Here is a 17877-nt window from a genome sequence, read left to right on the forward strand (position 1 = left end):
TTGTTTTAGATTTCTAAATGGTTGATTCATTGATTTTATTTTTAAGGAAAGGAATGTGGGAGAGAAGTAGGTGTTATATTTAAATATTGGCATTTTGTTTGTGTCAGTACAATAAATGTTCATAACCATTTAAAAACATAGCTATATATCTGCTCTATATCTTTAATTTTTTTATTATTCATTCAAAGACTTAGAAAGTCACGTTAGCACCTTCCACTATAAATCTAATTCTTCAATTTGTTCTTTTATGTGTAGTTTTGGCTTTATAGAATCTGCTATTGTATTATTTGTCAAGGACTATGGGGCCTGCCCCATGTTTGAACTGGCTGGAGCCACAACAGTCCTAGCTTCATTACTGGGCCATCGATTAACCTTTTTCTGATTGATAATGGCATTATATTCTCTTCCTGTTATAAAATCTAATGCAGCATTTAGGAAAAAATCTTGAAAGAGGAAATACATACTATAAAAATGAAAAGAGATAATGTTTTAAAACTTGGGATCTAGAGATAAGAAAGGAGATTGGGAAAAGTAAAGGAATCTAAATTTATTTTATTTCACAGAGGTGACTCAGTAGAGACTGTTACATCCATAAGGTTGAGAGAAAAATGTAAATCCGACTATGTTGTATTTTAAAATTTATTCATCTCTTCTGTCCTCATAGTTTCTTGTTCATATCATTTACTGAATGGGAATGAGCAGGTGAATTAATGAACAAAGGACAAGTGTTTTTTTTCCAATTACAATATTTCCCCCTTGGGATTTTATTTATTTATTTATTTATGATTTTATTTATTTATTTGACAGAGAGACACAACAAGAGAGGGAACACAAGCAGGGGGAGTGGGAGAGGGAGAAGCAGGCTGCCCGCTGAGCAGGGAGCCCGATGTGGGGCTTGATCCCAGGACCCTGGGATCATGACGTGAGCAGAAGGCCGACGCTTCATGACTGAGCCACGAAGGTGTCCCCCTTCCCCACTTGGGATATTTTTAATAACTGTATGTTTGAGTGTAGGAGAATCGCTTGCAGGATGTCATACGCCTGAGTCACTGCCTTCCTCTGCCCCAAACTGTCAGCGCTGTTGCAGCAAGCACAAGGGGGCTTGTGGCTTCAGCCAGATCCCTACCCCTATGACCTTTATTTGTTTTTGAATATGAATGAGGTGGAGAGCCTGTGCAGGTGTTTGCAAGTCCGTATGAGGAAAGGAAGAGGGTAGGAAGAAAGAGGATGAGTTGGGTTTCCCAAGAGAGAAAATGTCATAGAGAAGCTGGAAGACAAGCCTTCAGAATGTCACTCTACAAATCCAGAGCACATCCGCAGTCATGTTCTACTAACACAGTATCTCTGTGTAACCTTTCAGGCAATGGCCACGCTGCACCCCATTTCCATTCATCTTTAGAGCCGGGTTGGGTCCGAAGGCTCACTTGTCTAGGAAGCCTACGTGGGAAGGCTTGACATCTTTGAGGTTATTAACCCTCAGGACTTTCTGATCTTAGATTTGAGATTTTGGCTAAGAAGAGAGGGCGGGTATATTTGAGCGACATCACGATCAAAGGGAAGAGAAAGGAGGAACTCAGTAGAGTGCACAAGTCCAACCTTCACACTATTGACTAGTTGGGGATTTTTCAAAATGATTTCAAATCGCATGTACTTTTTGGGTATGTGAGAGCATTTCCAAGTATCAAGAAAATGAACTGAATGTTTCAAATGTTTGGAAATATTCCAGGGCCAGGAATTCCAGATGTTTGTAAGGAAGCCAGTACCTATCTCTGTTTAAATATTCAAAGGGGTTTTAAGAGGTTAAGGAGGAAAAAAGCCATGCCCCTCAATTCTTCCTTTCTAAAAGCAAGACGGCACCTATGCCATAAGGCTATGAGGAGGCTGACCCTAGAGTCACAGCCGAGTCGATAACCGTGCATCTCCCCTGCTCCTTGAGCTTCCTCCCTCCCACAGTGACTGTGGCACAAAGATGTGAAACATTTAGAAGGACACAGCATTACACAAAATGTAGTGTATTCTTACCATTTGTCACTGCAGATAGTGAATAATAACCAGGGCTCCTGGCCATCTGTCCTCCCCATAACCAGACTTCCCCACCTCTCCTGGACAGCCGCACGAGTCACACATGTCTTTAAATTAAGAACTTGCCTGCTACAAACATCTTGTAAAAGTGCCAGTGTCATAATTCATTCTTCGCATGAAACGCACTTCGTTTTCCTTCCATATTCTTGTATTTCATGTCAGGTATTCACTGTGATGAGACTTTCTTGGCCACTCAAGGCAAGAATCATCCAGATTGGAAAAACTTCCAGAATCTACACAGGCAAGCCTAATAGTTTGCCTTTTGGTTTATTCAGAATTCATAAATTTAGACCATCTATTTTTCACTCTTATGCTTGACAGTACCTAGTCCTTTGTTAAGGAACACCCAGCTTCCCGAGCTTTAAGCACCCAGCGCCAGCACTGCCACCAGAGAGAGAAACTTAGCGCAGACCTCGGTGGCCTGAGACCCAGGTGCCCTTCTGCCTTTCCTGACAGGAACAAGGACAGCTTCGGGGCCAGATAGGGCCCCTCGGGAGGCCCGTCCAGCAAGGAAGGCCCTTCTCCGTGTGGTCCCCTGTGCGGGACCAGGTATATGGCAGATGGAGCTGGGCCCCCCCCCCCCAAAGCAGGCTGAGCAGACCCACAACTCTGCAAGAACTTACTGAGGGTGACTGACTCGTTGATCTTGAAGCTGCAGAGGACCCTGTCCACGTTTCGGGCGTGTCGGAAGCCGTTTCCTCTTACAACTACTTGAAATGATTCTGAAAGGAATAAGGACAAGTCACGTCATCTGACTGCAGTCCGTTAACCTTACGTTTTCCACCTGCCCTGACGTAGGGCATTTGTTAACTGTTTCGCCAGGCTTAAAATATTTGGACGCTGGCTCAAGTTGGAACCCAAAACCACGTGGGTGCCTTTTACCACTTACTTACCACCTCCTTATCACTAGGTGTCCACGAGGAAGGCGTACGATGTCTTACTTTGAATTCCTACCTTCTTGCTTCTTTGCCCTTGGTGTTCCTCCTACCTGGAATGCCCTGCTTCCCGCTTCTCTGTCCATTCAAATCTCACCCGTCTCTCAAGTCCTGGCAGTTTTAAAAGCTGTGATCCCTGCAGCCAGGGGGGCCACAGAGGAGGGGGCCCGCCACCTCTCCTCCAATCAACTCAGCATCTCTTGTGTCTGGATTCCCCTGAAAGGATTTCTGTAGAGCCTGAGGTGACTAAATTTTTTATTTTTATTTTTTGAAAATCACTGTCTTATGGCATCCACAGTCTGTCCTGAATGGTGTGGTAAGGGATTTTGCACTGTCTGGTGGTGGTGTCTTTTCTTCCACCACTAGAGAAACATTGCATTAGGTCAGGAATGATTTGACAGTGCTTCAGGTCCTCCTGTCTCTAGGACCTAGGATTATGTGGGAATGGTTGTACTGAGCAACAAATCAAAATCTTGTTTATCCAGTGGCCACTGTCAGGCATCATCTGCTTGAATGGACGATGGCCCCTCAGTGTAGCACTGGCTTCTCTCTAAACAGAAGAGAGAATATCACTTGCAGGTCTCTGGCCCTGCATGTTAATTTCACATTGCCATAATGCGTGGTGAACTCATACAGGTTAAGAAAATCCCTATGGAATAAAAATAGTGATCCTTTGCAATAGTCTTACAAAAAGAAAAAAAAAACAGCGAAATTAGCTGAATGTTTAGAAATACTTGCTTACTTTTGATAGTAACTAATAGTCCATGCTCTATTTTTTTTTCTTTCTTTTTGGTCATTCTTTTGTGTATAAAAATTGGGGCTTTGGGTAATGCTGGGTGGCATTTAAAAAAGAAATAGACTAAAAGTCAGAGGGAAAAGGCAATATTTGTGAAAGTGGATCCTGAACTGTAAATTGCTATACAAAGGGACATTTTTGTTGGAGGAAGAATAGAATTAGAGAACTAGACTCTTCCAAAGTTTAATAAAATGTCATGAGTGCAAGTCACCTTCATTCCCAGGAAACTAATTTAGAGATCATATATGCCAAGGTAATATTACCGGTTACTAACGGCTCCCTCATTGGGTGCCAAGTCCTGTGCTAAGCCTTGTCTATGTCCGACATCATTTCAGCCTCACCACAGCCCAGGGAGGTGCAAATGAGAAAACTGAGCCGAGTGAGGTTCGGCCATTTGTCCCAGATCTCACGGCTTGTAGCTGTCAGAGGAGAGTGGGGAATCCAGGTGTGTCGGGCATCAAATGCCATGCCCTTAGGACTCGGCCATTATGTTGAAATGGATCCTCATCGTCTTTGACGTGTGACCAATTTAGAGACTGATGCTGTGATTTTTAAAAGGTTTATTTTATTTTAGTTTTAGACAAGTTTGCAGAAAAGTGGGGCTGGCCCGGATGGGGAAGCAAGAGGCAAGAAATTGAAACCCAAGCAAGAGAACCCGGAGGTACTGTATGTGCCACAAAGAATACAAATTAGAACAGAATGCTTTTTGGAAGCACAAAGGACCTTAACAATAAGGAAATTGAGATTTTGACATTTTAAATGACTTGCCCAAGGTCATGTAATTTGTAAGCAAAACAGGGAGTATCCAAGTGTTCACTGCTTTAGTTAAGGTCGAGGGCAAATGGTTTTTCAGGATCACAAGTCCTATGAATATTAAGGATTAACATATGCATGTTGATGCATGTGCACGATTGCTAAGTTTAGAAGGATGGACTTAATTTTCTTTAGAAGTCTGCCAGGCATGTGGCTGATGACGCAGTTGCTTCAACAAGCATTCTATTAAGTGTCAAGCATTGTGGAAGAATCTTACTGTATCTTATTTACTCATTTAAGCCTATAGAAAGCCTATGGAAAGCCATGTCTGCTTTTTATTTTGAATGTCAGACATCCAGCAATCTGCCATTGGACACTTTTGCTGATGCAACATGTTTTCGGCCTCACTGCTGTGCTCCTTCTCTTGTTTCCTCAAACATTAGCGGAAGGAGACAAGACTCTGGAAATGCAGGCCCCGTGCCAAGCTCTCTTCTCTAACACCATGTTCTAGCATTACCAGTTCAGCTGCTGAAGCCTCTGTTAAAAAAAAAAAAAAAAAAGGCTGCCCGCATGTCTGCTTGGCCTGACCTCAGGGTGTTTAGAAAGAAAGACAGCCGGAATCCATGACGTGGCCGCGGCGGAAAGGGAACAATTTTAACCCTCTGGGCCTGGGGAGAAGATGGGGGGCAATGAGGCTCATGGAAGCACAGCAGAGCAGAGGCGCGCTCCCACCCTGCTGGGTATGGTTTTGTGCTCCTGTGCACATTTGGTTTCCAGAAGAGCCCAAACGTCTGACCCTGCAGCCCGACTGGAATGTCAGCTCGTCACACATACAAGTTATGTAACAAAACTCTGTCTCCCGAATCTGCCAGCAAGTGAGAACCAGGACACACCAGAACCAGGACAGATGATTTAAGTTCATGTATCCGGAAAGCCCTAAACCCACCTTTCACAATATGTAAAGCTAAGTGTTTTTAGGCAATTTGCCTGTTGGGTGACTGCTCCTACAAGAAGTGCCGAGGGATTGTAGGGCTTTAGGGAGGAATTTCTACTTGAAAATGATCTTTGATCCAATGTTTTAAGATATATATCTTCTTTGAGGTATATGTTTATTATGATTCTTTCGTCACTTTATTCTCAATTATAATTTAAACTTCCTGATGGTAGAGGCCATCATTTCTGTTTCTTTAAAATTTTTGACTGTGCCTAACCCAGGGCTGAGTCAGCCTCAGTATTGGCTGAATAAATTAGTGACATATCTTGGTATAGAAACGGAATAAAGAAGAAGGAGAAAGTCGTCCTTTATTCATGTATGGTCAGGTCTAATCCTGCTTATTTCCTGAGGTTTCATAAAGTCAATGAATGGAAAGATGCTCAACACCATTAATCAATAGGGAAATGTAGATCAAAACCACAACGAGATACCACTCCATACTCACTTGAATGGCTGTAATAAGCAGAATGGACAAAAACAAGTGTTGGTGAATAAATTAGAACCCTCATAGCTTGCTGTTAGAAATGCAAAATGCTGCAGCTGCTTGGTAAAACAGTTTGGCAGCTCCTCAAGAAAGTAAATATATAGTAACCTTATGACCTACAAATTTCATTCCTTCGTATATATTCAAGAGAATTGAAAATGTATGTCTATACAAAAACTTGTACGTGTATGTTCATGATAGCATTATTCATAATAGCAAAAAAGTAGAAACACCCCAAATGTCCATCAACTGATGAAGATGGTATTCACCCAATGGAATATTATTCACCCGTGAAAGGAATCAAGTTCTGACACATGCTATCACATGGATGAAACTTGAAAACATTATTCCAAATGAGAGAAGCCAGACATGAAAGGCCACATAATGTATGATTCCATTCCATTTCATTTCCGTATGAAAAGTTTAGCAAATCCATAGAGAGAGAAAATCAACTGGCAGATGCCAGGGCTGTAGGAAAGGGGAAATGGGGAGTCACTGCTTAATGGGAATAAGGTTTCTTTTTGGGGTGATGAAAATATTCCGGAATTAGATAGTGGTTATGGTTCTACAACTTTGTGTATATAATAAAAACCACTGAATTGCACTTTTTGAGAGGGTGAATTTTATGGTATATGAGTTATAGCTCAATTAAAAAAAAAGAAAAAAATAAAGTTTGTGAATAGTTGGATAAACTTATTCTATTCTGTTCCCTCCTTTTGTTTCTTTTCCTTTTTTTTTTTTGAAAGGTGGAAAACATAGTTTTGAGATGACCTCAATAAAGATCACCTATTATTCACTGTATCTGAAAATGAGACATCTGTATATTCTCCATTTGCTCTAGTCACCTTAGACTTTTGTGCAAAATTATTGCTACTAATGTTTCACCTTGTGAGTTAATTCAAATTTGCTTTCCTATTAGATGCTTAATGTGACATGAAACATATAATAGAGACTGATGTGTGTTAAGTGTCTTCTGATACTTATTCTAGAACTTTTTAATTTTATAGCTGTTTAGTTATAACAGCATTAGTGAAGTAAGGTATAGCTGACATATAATAACTTGCATATAAAGTATATAATTTGACAAGTTTTGACATATGTATGCAGTCATGGGACAATACCACAATCAAGACAGTGAACACATTCGTCACTCTCAAAAGTTTCCAAGTGCCCCTTAGTAATCTCTCACTCCTGCTCCTCCCCAGGACCGAACAATCACTGATCCCCATGCAACCACTGATCTGCTTTCTGTTGTTTTAAGATTATTTTGCATGACCTAGAATTTTATGTAAATGGCATCATACAGTAAGCACATTTTTTGTTCAGATTCTCTTACCCAGTGTAATTATTTTATTTATTTATTTTAAGATTTTATTTATTTATTTGACAGAGAAAGAGAGAAAGCGAGAGAGAGAGAACGCACAAGCAGGGGGAGCTGCAGGCAGAGGGAGAGGGAGAAGCAGGGCGCTCAACGCGGGGCTTGAACCCAGGACCCTGAGATCATGACCTGAGCCGAAGGCAGACGCTTAAGCGACTGTGCCACCTAGGCGCCCCCCAAGTGTAATTATTTTAAAACTCGCCCATAATTATTGAGATTCATATATAGTCTATTCTTTTTTATTGCTGATATCATTCATTGTATGGATAAACCACAATTTGTTTATCTATCACCTGTTGATGAACATGAGTTATTCACAGATTCTGGTTATTGAAAATGAAGCAGTTATACACATCTGTGTGCCAGTCTCTGTCTGGACATAGACTTCCTTTTCTCTTGGATTAATACCTGGGAGTTGGATGGCCAGGTCAGATGATAGGAGTATGTTTCATTTTTAAAGAAGCTGTCAGGACTGTTTTCCAAAGTGATTGTGTCATTTTACATTTCCACTAACAGTGTATGAGAGTTGTTCCTCCAAACAGGAGCATCTTTAAATGAAAAGGAAGGGACCAAGCAGAGAATTAAACAAGCCATTCTAAAGAGGTGCCTAAGGGCCAGGCCTGAGCTCTTTGAGAAATAATGAAATGTGAAAGAAATGAAACCACTGTTCGATGTTGCCTAAAAGTCTCTGTTTTAAGCATCTAAGGCCAAATGGTAAACAGGAGGCCTAAAACCGCCTTCTTTCTGTGCGAACCCGCCCAGTTTTACCACCAACAGTGGGAAACAACACAGTAGGAATGGTACAATTGCTTCTGAAATGACAATGTGAGGAGCTAAATATAATCTCCTTCTGTGTCTGGACTGCAACAACTTCATGTGTAGAACAGTTGGCAGGTTGCACACTTGATTCCAATTAGCTCCTTCCTGGAGAACTTGCTTACAGAGAACACTGTGAGCGATTCCAGTTTCAGGCAAACCGAGTGGGACCAGAGGGAAGTAAGACTTCGGCAAAGGGCGCGTTTCCTGGAGAGGAGCTAAACGAGGCAAGGCCAATCTAACAAGGGGGCAACTCTCCTAATTACAGAGGCTAATCGGCAAAAATATTTAATTAGGAAACTTTTAAAAGAGAAGCAGCACTATTTAAAAAGGAGGTAATGTCAAAGGTGCCCGAAAGGCTCTCCCTACTTCTCTCCCTACATGTTTTGGAACAGGAACTGTAAATACAGTAAATACAGACATAAGCACCATGCTAATAGTAACCATATGCTTGGCCTGGGTATTGGGGTGTAATAGGGAATGGGGGGGAGTATGGTGAACTGGAAAGAATCCATGCTTCTTTTAAAAAGAGAAGTTATTCAGTCTCCAGTAATCATCTTGCAATAAATGCAGGCCCAGTGTTGCTAGATTTGATTTTTCAAGACAAGGGGGAAATCTGAATTTTTAGATAAAATCAGATTTTTAAATGGTAGCAATAAATTTAAGTTTGTTTGTTTGTTTTTAAATGTAGTGTGGATCAGAAAGAAACTGTGTGCAGAGCAGAGAGGGCTTGTAGGCTGCCCATTTATAACTTCTGGCAGTGGAGGAGTTCTGGGAAGGCTCTCTCTCCAAATAGTTAAACTGATGACATTGAATGAAATTCTTTTTCATTAGAGCAGATTAGATACTCTCCTTACTCCCTTTCCCCATTAAAACTTCCTGTTAAAATGCAAAATAGTTCCAGGTATACTGGATTCTTTGCCATTTAAAAAAAATCAGCCATTAATGCCTTAGCTGAAATTGAATTAAGACTTTGGAAACTTAAAGTTATAAAGAACATCCAGAGGGGGATTGCATATGGTCACAGATGGCCACTGCTCATAACTCTACGGGTGGAGAGTTCAGACCATCCACTCCACTGCTGGAAGTTTTAGTTGTAAATGTTCCATGTGTTAAGCCAAAATTTGCCTCCCTGATTTCCTTCCCAGCTTCTCCATGGTGGTCTCCTGAAGCTACACATCATAAGCATAATAACTCCTTTCCACATGGGAATTCTGTAAATATCTGAAGATGCTCTTGGAAGTGTCTCCATTCTGTGTGTAAATCTCCGTGGTTACTTCAGTCCTTCCTCATTCCACCAACATCTCATTACCACTCCTGCTGCTCTTTGAGTGGCTCTCTGCTACTGTGTCTCATGTGTGGTTTGTACTTTATCTGCACACAGGACTATCTTCCAGAGCAGACCGTGAGTTTCATGGGTGGTTGGGAGCAAGCTCTCTGCATTTGTGTACTCATGTCTTTTCATATTGCTTGGTACATCGTAGACACTAAGAATTGATGGAAAGAAAGAAGGAAGGAGGCCAGGAAGAAAAGAAAAAGGGAAGGAAAGAAAAAAGCAAGCAAGGAAATGGAAGGAAGGAAGGAAGGGAGGGAGGGAGGAGGGAAGGGAGGAGGGAGGGAGGAAAGGAGGGAGGGAGGGAGGAGGGAAGGGAGGAGGGAGGGAGGAAGGAAGGGAGGGAGGGAGGAAGGGAGGAAGGGAAAGAAAGAGTCAGTGAATTAATTTTTAGCATTGTTTCCAGATCCACCATCTCCTCTTCTATGGGCATGCCTTTGTCAGTGGCGTTTTTAAAATGTGGGACTTGGAGCCATGGTCTGAACATGGAATAATAGGACATGAAATTAGCTCTCTTAACCTGGACACTGGATGGCTGTTGATACACTCAAAGATTATGTCAACATTTTTTCCCCTCAGAGGTATTCTTGTTGGCTATCAAGATAGCTATCTTTCTCCTTGTTTTTTCTTTTTCCCTGAAAGAACGGCTACTAAGTGGGGTCTTCCTAAACTGGCATTTGAACCCAAGTTCCACACTTGGCATTTGTCCCACTTCTTTGCAGACTGACCTATAAAGATCTGTGTTGGATCTCAGGTTTGCTGTCCACCCAGTGCATTATCTCGCTGCCTCTCTCAGAGCTCAGTTTGCTGTCAGAACCACGGCTGATGGTGAGCTGTCGGTGAGAGCCAGCTGAGATCATTGTCTTGGGGGAATGCAATTGTCAGCATAGCGTCTAGAGCAGGACAGGCCTGGGTGGAGCTCCGCAGCAGGGGCTGCTCTGGGGGCCTGGGAAGGAATGCAATTCACAGAGAGGGGTGGGGCTGAGCAGAAAGACTTCTGATGAAAGTGAATTTCACCTTTTTCAACAGATTTTTCTAGGGCTCGGTCCCACCATGATATTTTAGAAATGCGGACATTCCGTTACTTCCTGTTTCCTTTTGCGTCCAGCACATATTGAGTTAATCATTTTGCAGGTACTCTAGAATTTATCAGTGTTCTCCCCAATTTTGTTTCAGTAGAGAAACACACAGGCATGTTTTTCTTATCTGGATATGTTATCAACATCAGGATTCTCACATTGACCTTCAATCCTCACTACAATGATGTTGATGATAATGCCACCTTGTTCTGAAAAACAGTCTGTGCTTTTCAAAGCACTCTCATGTAAATCCCTGGGTCTTAGCAGTAGCCTAATGAAAATCACAGAGTGGGTATGCTCAGGTCTACCTGACAGGTGTTCACTGCCGTGGGCAATGAAATGGGTGCCAGTGCTTCGGGAAAGCCACTTACTCCAGAGAATGATCAGCAATAGACCTTCAGGGAAATCCATGGTAGAACTTCTGGTGTCAGGGTATCTTTTGGAAGTTTCCTTTTCCCCTTTGTAAGTTATTCTCTAAATAGCATGTTTTAAGCCTGAGGATTCTCATTCAAGAGAGGTGGGAGCTTGTCTTTTTCAAAAGCTAGGGCTAGCTTCCTTTATTGTGCCTTGTATTAATTTTTTCTTCATAAAAAATAAAGGAAATAGAAGTGCTTACTCTGATGCAGGAAATTATAGCTGGTCTGTAAAACATGCAGTATTGCAGATAAGCCAGAGATTTAAAAAATATCTAAAGAAAGCTTCCTTGGATCAGATTGACCAGAGATTTGCCTATTTTATTGGTTCTACCGAAGAAATAGCTCTTGCAATGATTTATCAGTTGAATTGCTTTCATCTGTTTAAATTCATTAATGCATTTTAATCTTTTTTTCTTATATTTCCTTAGTTTAAAAAAAATCTTTTACTTACTTCTTAATTACTTTTTTTTCTTTTCCATTTCGTAAGAAACATTACAATCTATGAATTTGCTCTTGTGGACTCTGGTATTTCTGTGCCATATTCATCAAGTTTATATATGCGGTGTTTTTATCGTCTCACATCTCAATGGTATATAAAGGAGATGCTGGTTTTTACTACTCTTTGATTCAAGAATTATTTTGGAAGATATTTTTCTGTTGTCCAGCTGGTGGAGATTTGGTTTTTATTTTGGCCTTGTTCTATCTTTGGCCATCTGTTTCTGATTTTGCTTCATTTTAATTAGATAGTTCAAAGGTACGATATTAATTTCTTACAGTTAAGTGAAAGGAGTTAATAAGGGTCAAATAGGCAAAAATCAGTGCATTGTTTGTTGAAGAAATAATGAATCGAGGCATTAAGCCAACATTCATTGACTGACCATGTATTAAGTGCTAGGTACTCTGTTAGGCAGATAAGAGTCTTTGTCTGCAAGAACCCTACAAAAGGGGAATTGATTATGTTATGAATTAACAGGAATTGTATTAATTGTCTTTAGACTTTCTGATTCGCTATGAGGTTGCAACATATCCAGTTTGCATGTTGCTAAACTGCAAGTCTGGGTTTTCTTTATGAATGGGGTCATTGCATAATTAAGGAACTTCCCTATTATCTAATTATTTGAAAATGAAGGACCTATACAAACAGGAGAGGTGGATTTACCTTGAGCTAATGAACCCTAATTGAGGCTCCTCACTGCAAAGACCTCTTATAAGGCCCTGGCACTGGGAACATGTGAGCATATGCTTTTGTCAAATTTGAGAAGGTAAGATTTTTCACTTCTTTTTCTTAACAGGTTCTCCTGGATCAGCTCCACTTCTTTTCAGAGCAGGATGTTGGTGGTGATGTATGGGAATCCAGTATTTCTGCAATACTCTTGCAATTAGTTCCCATGAAAGAAGAGGATTTGGACAGACTTTTTCAAACAACTGACATGTTGCTTTTTTCCTTTCTTTTCTCCCTAGCAGCAAATTTTTTTTAGCCATTTCTACTCCTATTTCCACCCTCCCCCTTCCTGCCCTGTCTCCCCACCTCCCCGCCAATGAAATAAATGTGATGTGAATTCAAAATACCATCATTTGTATGAGACCCTTTAGCACTTAATTTACCTCCTGCACATATGGTGGATGGTTCAGCTGCTAAAATTTCGATGCAGGACTTCTTCAAAATCTAGAAAGAGAGGAAATCAAAAAGTCAAAGCACAGCTTATTTTATTAGAAGCAGGGTTTTGCTTTTAGTTACCAAGACAGGTAGGTTCAAGGACATTATGTTGTAGTGGGTGGATGGGTGGTAACATCTTTACTCATATTATTAACACCAAACATTTAATGAGCCAACATTGTGCTAGATGCCTCTGGGTGTCCCCAAAGCCATAAGAATTATTCATTCATTTGTTCTTTCAGCAGATACTTCTTGAGTCTATGATATGCCAATCTTGGTTATGGAGAGGTTTAACATCTGGTCAGGGAAATGGGACTTAAACTAGAAAAGATAAATAATGATGGTTTGTCATTGAGGTAGCTGCCAGGGTGAAGGGGCAGATGGTAGGATCTGCAGAGTTCATAAGGAAAATCACCGAGGGCTGGCACATTGGGAAGGGCTTCATGGAAGCTGTGGGCACTGAGGGTAGGACTCCGTCAAGTGGAGAGGAGGGAGTTAGGGGAAGGTTGGAATCCAGGCAAGGGATGGCATGAGCAAAAGCAAGAAAGTAGAAATACATAAACCTCTTTAGCTGGAACAAAAGGAGCTGGAAAAGTAGAAATAAGAGTGATAATAGTTAAAGCTGGAGAGGTAGGATGGAGAATCATTTTTTGATTACTCAAGAGTTCCCCTTTTTGTTAGAAAAGCCTGGAAAGATGTTTCGGGAGAGGACATTGAAGGCTGCTTGTTGTGCCTCACTCTTTGGACCCCGATAGTCTTACTTAAATGGAAACGCACTCTTCTCTCCAGAAGAGCGTCTTGTAGGGCTGAGAGGAGAGTTTCAAGGAACCAACCCCATGACCGCACAGGGAGTTAATCAAGGCTGCTTTGGGCCGAAGCAGGATATCTGCCTGGTGGGGTGTAAGCTTCTCTCCACCATTTATGAAACCCGTGTCTTGCTGAATACTGATTCTCAAACTTCATCCAAGCATTTTAAACAAGTATAGGACACTGAGTTAATTTACCAAGCAAATGAAATCTCCTTATTTGGGCCTTACTTAATTTGGAAATTGAGGTGGTTCAGAGGGCTGAAGGAAACCATTTCTCTATTTATGAAAGGAGCATTTGTTGAAGGAATTAATAGTGAAATTATAACATTTAAAGTGTAGAAAAGAAAAAAAGCATCTTTTAGCATAGAGAAACACCCATTTATTTGCACTGATGTACTTATATATGCTTCTTTGTCCCAGCTGAAGTGATACAGACACCACAAGATACAATCAAATGAAGGATACAATAAATTGCAAAAGCGGAGGATATGGGTTAAAGGAAAAATAAGGGGAAGATGAGGTAAGGAGAATAGCATAGAAAAAATATACTGTGAAGAGCTTATTTCCTTGCTAGGAGTGGCTCGTGGATTTAGTTCTAAGCTTTCTAGTAGCAAATGAGAAGAAGGTCAGGCAATATTTATGAGATTCTCAATCAGTGGAATAAAAACAAATCAGTTTCTCAGAAGAGATAATATTTACCCATTCCAGAGAGAAAGCTGGGCGTCCTCATAGAGAAGCATTGTGAAAGGAAATGAAGAACATGCTTCAGAAAATCTTTATCTGATGTACAGAAGACAACACACTAAAATGTAGTTATTGAAACAGGCTCTCTCACAACCATGTGTTTTAGGTAAGTCTACAGACGCAAAAGTCGTAAGAAGCACTATTTCTTTTTTTTGACAATTCTAAAATTCAGGTTTCCAGCTAACTTTTCCTGACATTCCTTCCCACTCTTGTACAATTTAAAAGCATTTTCATACTTTGATTCCTCTATTTGTTTTCAGCTTCTACAAGATGCCACAGTAGGGAGCAATTTGTTCCTTTTTGTCAGCACTTGCCTAATATCTTTGGCCTCTGGTTTACCCAGCCACCCACCCACCACCCCGCACTTCAAACACAGGGATAGACTCAGATCCCCACTGGTGCCAGGGCCTGTTCCGACAGCAGAGCACACGTGCACCGAACTCCCCAAATCTGTGCCCATCTCGGGTAGAGCGTGTGGTCCTCACACACCTGGCCCTGGGGAGCTGGTATTACCCCTGAGTTCCTGAGTTCCCTTCATTGTCATTCTGAATTGGGATCAGGGACCCCAAGGATCTACGTGGGCCATCCGGGTTTCCCTGCTGGCTTCTCCGTCCTCCCCATTCCAATGGTTTATCCAGCCCTTTAGGTCTCTTATGTAGGTCCTAGGACAAGGGCTTGTCAGAATCCTAGTGTGCAGGGACTCATATCCCAAAAGACAACTGTCCTACTTGGACAGTGAGGACTGTCCACACCCTCTCCCAACCAAGTTTGCTGCCTGAGGGGCCACCTCAGCCCTGGCCGCCTTGACTGAGGGAGGTAGCCACCCTTCCGCATGTCCTTAGGCACAAATCTCCAAACAGGACACATCAGAAGAAACAGAATTAACCCATATGGAGAAACTTAGTAAACAGGGGCATTAGAACAACACAAAGCTATTTTTTTTTATGTTTTGAATAAAATTCCTCAGGCACTTGGCATCTCTTAATAAATCATTTTATCATCCATAACTAAAGATTTCAAAATAATCCCAGAATAAAAATTGAGCTATTGGATCTATCTTGTCCCCATTCCCAAACTCCATCAAAACACATAAATGAAATTTTCATCCATGTAAGTTCCTGACTTTGAACCAACTTTAATACTTAACCAGAGGTTGGTAAAGGAAACACCCGTGAATCTCTGACCACAAAGACACACTAGCAGGTTTTGTCATAATAAACACATGCTGTATTATTCTCTCAGAGTGTCTGCAATTAGTTGATAAATCTAAGGAGTGTATGAAGGGCCAAAAAATGTCAGCCAAGCACTGTGATTCAATCCAGTAAAAACACAGCTTTCCCAATCTTAACTTAAAACATCTGGAAGGGATGCATTGTAGCCAATAGAGCAAAATTTATCAGTGAGGGGGATGGGCAGGATTTGTCTGGGACTGTGGCTTCTATTAGTTTGAAATGTCTGGTTTCAAAAGGTAGGAAGTCACGATGGCAGTAGGTGGATTTGGGGGGGTTCCCTTGGTTATTAGTAGCCCAGACTATAATCAGCCTGTCTGAGCTGCAGCAGACAATAGATCAGCTTAGGGTCTGGAGACTGGATGGGGGTTGGGGGGCAGGGGAGCAGAGGATCTTTCCCCTACTTGGGCAGTGGTAGCCATGGAAGAGGTGCAGATACAGCACTGGGAAATTGCTTGAGGGAGTGGAATGGACTCACACAGGGTCAGGGTGATGTCAGAGATGAGAGTACATTGGCTTCTGATGGAGACTGGGCGAAGACCACCACATGCCTCAAGTATAATCCAATGTGAGAAGTGGGTCTTGGCCCTGGTTCTGTACTTACCTGACCTATGGTCCTTGACATATCCTTTAACTTTTCTGAATCCTAATTCTGGGGAGCAGTTTAATATATGGAGTATAGCCTGGAATCCGGAATCAAATTGCTTGGGTCAACTCCCTCATGAGCAGTGTGACCTTGGGCAAGTTCCCCAACCTCTCTGAGTCTCTGTTTCCTCACTTATAAAAGTGGAATAAGAACAGTACCTACTGCATAAAGTTGTTGAGTTGGGAAGATTAAATGAGATACTACTGGCAGGGCCCATAGCACAGGGCCTGGAACCTGGTAAGTTCTCAACTAATGGTAACCATTATTCTTAAGAACTTGGGCTCTGGAGACAGATAAGATACATTTGGGCTCTGAATAGATTTATGTTCACATCTGAGCCCTACCACTTTCTGGCCATGTGGACTTGGACAAGTTATTAAAGCTCAGTTTCCTCTTCTGTAAAAGTGGGCTAAGAAACACTGACCTCACGGGGCTATATGATGGTAAAATGAATAATTGATATAAATGCAGAGACATTTAGCTTGTAAATTCATTTGGACTTTGGTGGTCAAATTCACATGGGATTGGAGAGTCAGAAAGGGAGTGAGATCAAGGAAACTGGCAAGTTTTTTGTCTTATAGACAGAACTAGACAGATGTGATTTGTCAGTAGATAGTCATTTAACAACCCTTGGGCCACAGCCACCAAGTGCCCTTCATGAAAATAAGGCATGAAGAAATGTGCTCAGAACATTCTTAGCAGTAAAGCACTTAGGAGAAGGTCTGACATGTATTTGGTTCCAGACAATGGTAGCGGATACTATGACTTTTGGTAATACTATTATCGCTACTTCTCTTGGGCAGACAGTAGCTCATATATGCTTCTAACCCATCACCCACCACTGGCTCCTGCTTAATCATACTTGCTGGGAAAAAAACCCGAAAGATGGCTAGTAATATTTTCCTGTCATCTTTTGGACAGATTTCAAAAAGAATATAAACAGGGAAGCACATTTGAAATCCATAAAGAACTGTAGCAATGCGATGTGTTGCTACTGGTATGGTTACTTTTGCTCATCTCATTAGATTGTTGGGGGGAGTAAGAGGAGAAGCAGATGTGAAAGAACTCTGCCAAGTAATAAAAATGATTCAATATATTTAAAGTGAAATCTATTGTGGACCTGTACAGGTTGTATGTAAGAGTTTATTTTTTTCGTTTCTAAAACTAGTGTCTTTTTTCATAAAGTTCACAGTTTCTGCCGAGATTTCTCAAGAATCCTTAAATAATTGTGAATACTCACATAGAGTTATCAGGAACCCCCCCTTACCATACACATCCCTAATTTTTTTTTCCTAATTGCCCTGCCTCCTTCCCCAATAAACAATTGATTTTTATTTACTTGGCCATGTCCTGTTAAAAGATTTTTTTTGTGTCCGTTAATAAAGACCAGCCTCTTTTTCCATTCATAGTATAGGGCCCTTTTGCTTCCACGCATCTTTCAGAAAGTCTTTCAGAGCACGTTTCTTAGTGTCTTAATTGTCGTGAAGAGCACATTCTGGTTATTTTTTTAAATTTTTTATTGTTATGTTAATCACCATACATTACATCATTAGTTCTTGATGTAGTGTTCCATGATACATTGTTTGTGCATAACACCCAGTGCTCCACGCAGAACGTGCCCTCCTTAATACCCATCACCAGGCTAACCCATCCCCCCACCCCCCTCCCCTCTAGAACCCTCAGTTTGTTTCTCAGAGTCCATCGTCTCTCATGGTTCGTCTCCCCC

The 17877-nt window shown here is 41.3% G+C and overlaps 1 protein-coding gene across 2 annotated transcripts in view; it reads right to left on the minus strand.

The window, feature by feature from the left end:
• The window catches only part of ANTXR1 (ANTXR cell adhesion molecule 1), a 211868-nt gene that overhangs the window by 125274 nt on the left and 68717 nt on the right, over positions 1–17877 (minus strand). For both annotated transcript variants that reach the window (XM_028116302.2, XM_088026499.1), the window contains exons 9-10: positions 12672–12732; positions 2706–2804 (exon numbers count right to left, since the gene is read on the minus strand). In XM_028116302.2, coding sequence (XP_027972103.1) covers positions 2706–2804; positions 12672–12732 — 160 coding nt within the window. The remainder of the gene's footprint in view (positions 1–2705; positions 2805–12671; positions 12733–17877) is intronic.

The sequence above is a fragment of the Eumetopias jubatus genome, unplaced genomic scaffold, assembly GCF_037043125.1.
Source record: "Eumetopias jubatus isolate StellerSeaLion01/CBP00866 unplaced genomic scaffold, mEumJub1_p1.0 scaffold_9, whole genome shotgun sequence".
NCBI lineage: Eukaryota > Metazoa > Chordata > Mammalia > Carnivora > Otariidae > Eumetopias > Eumetopias jubatus.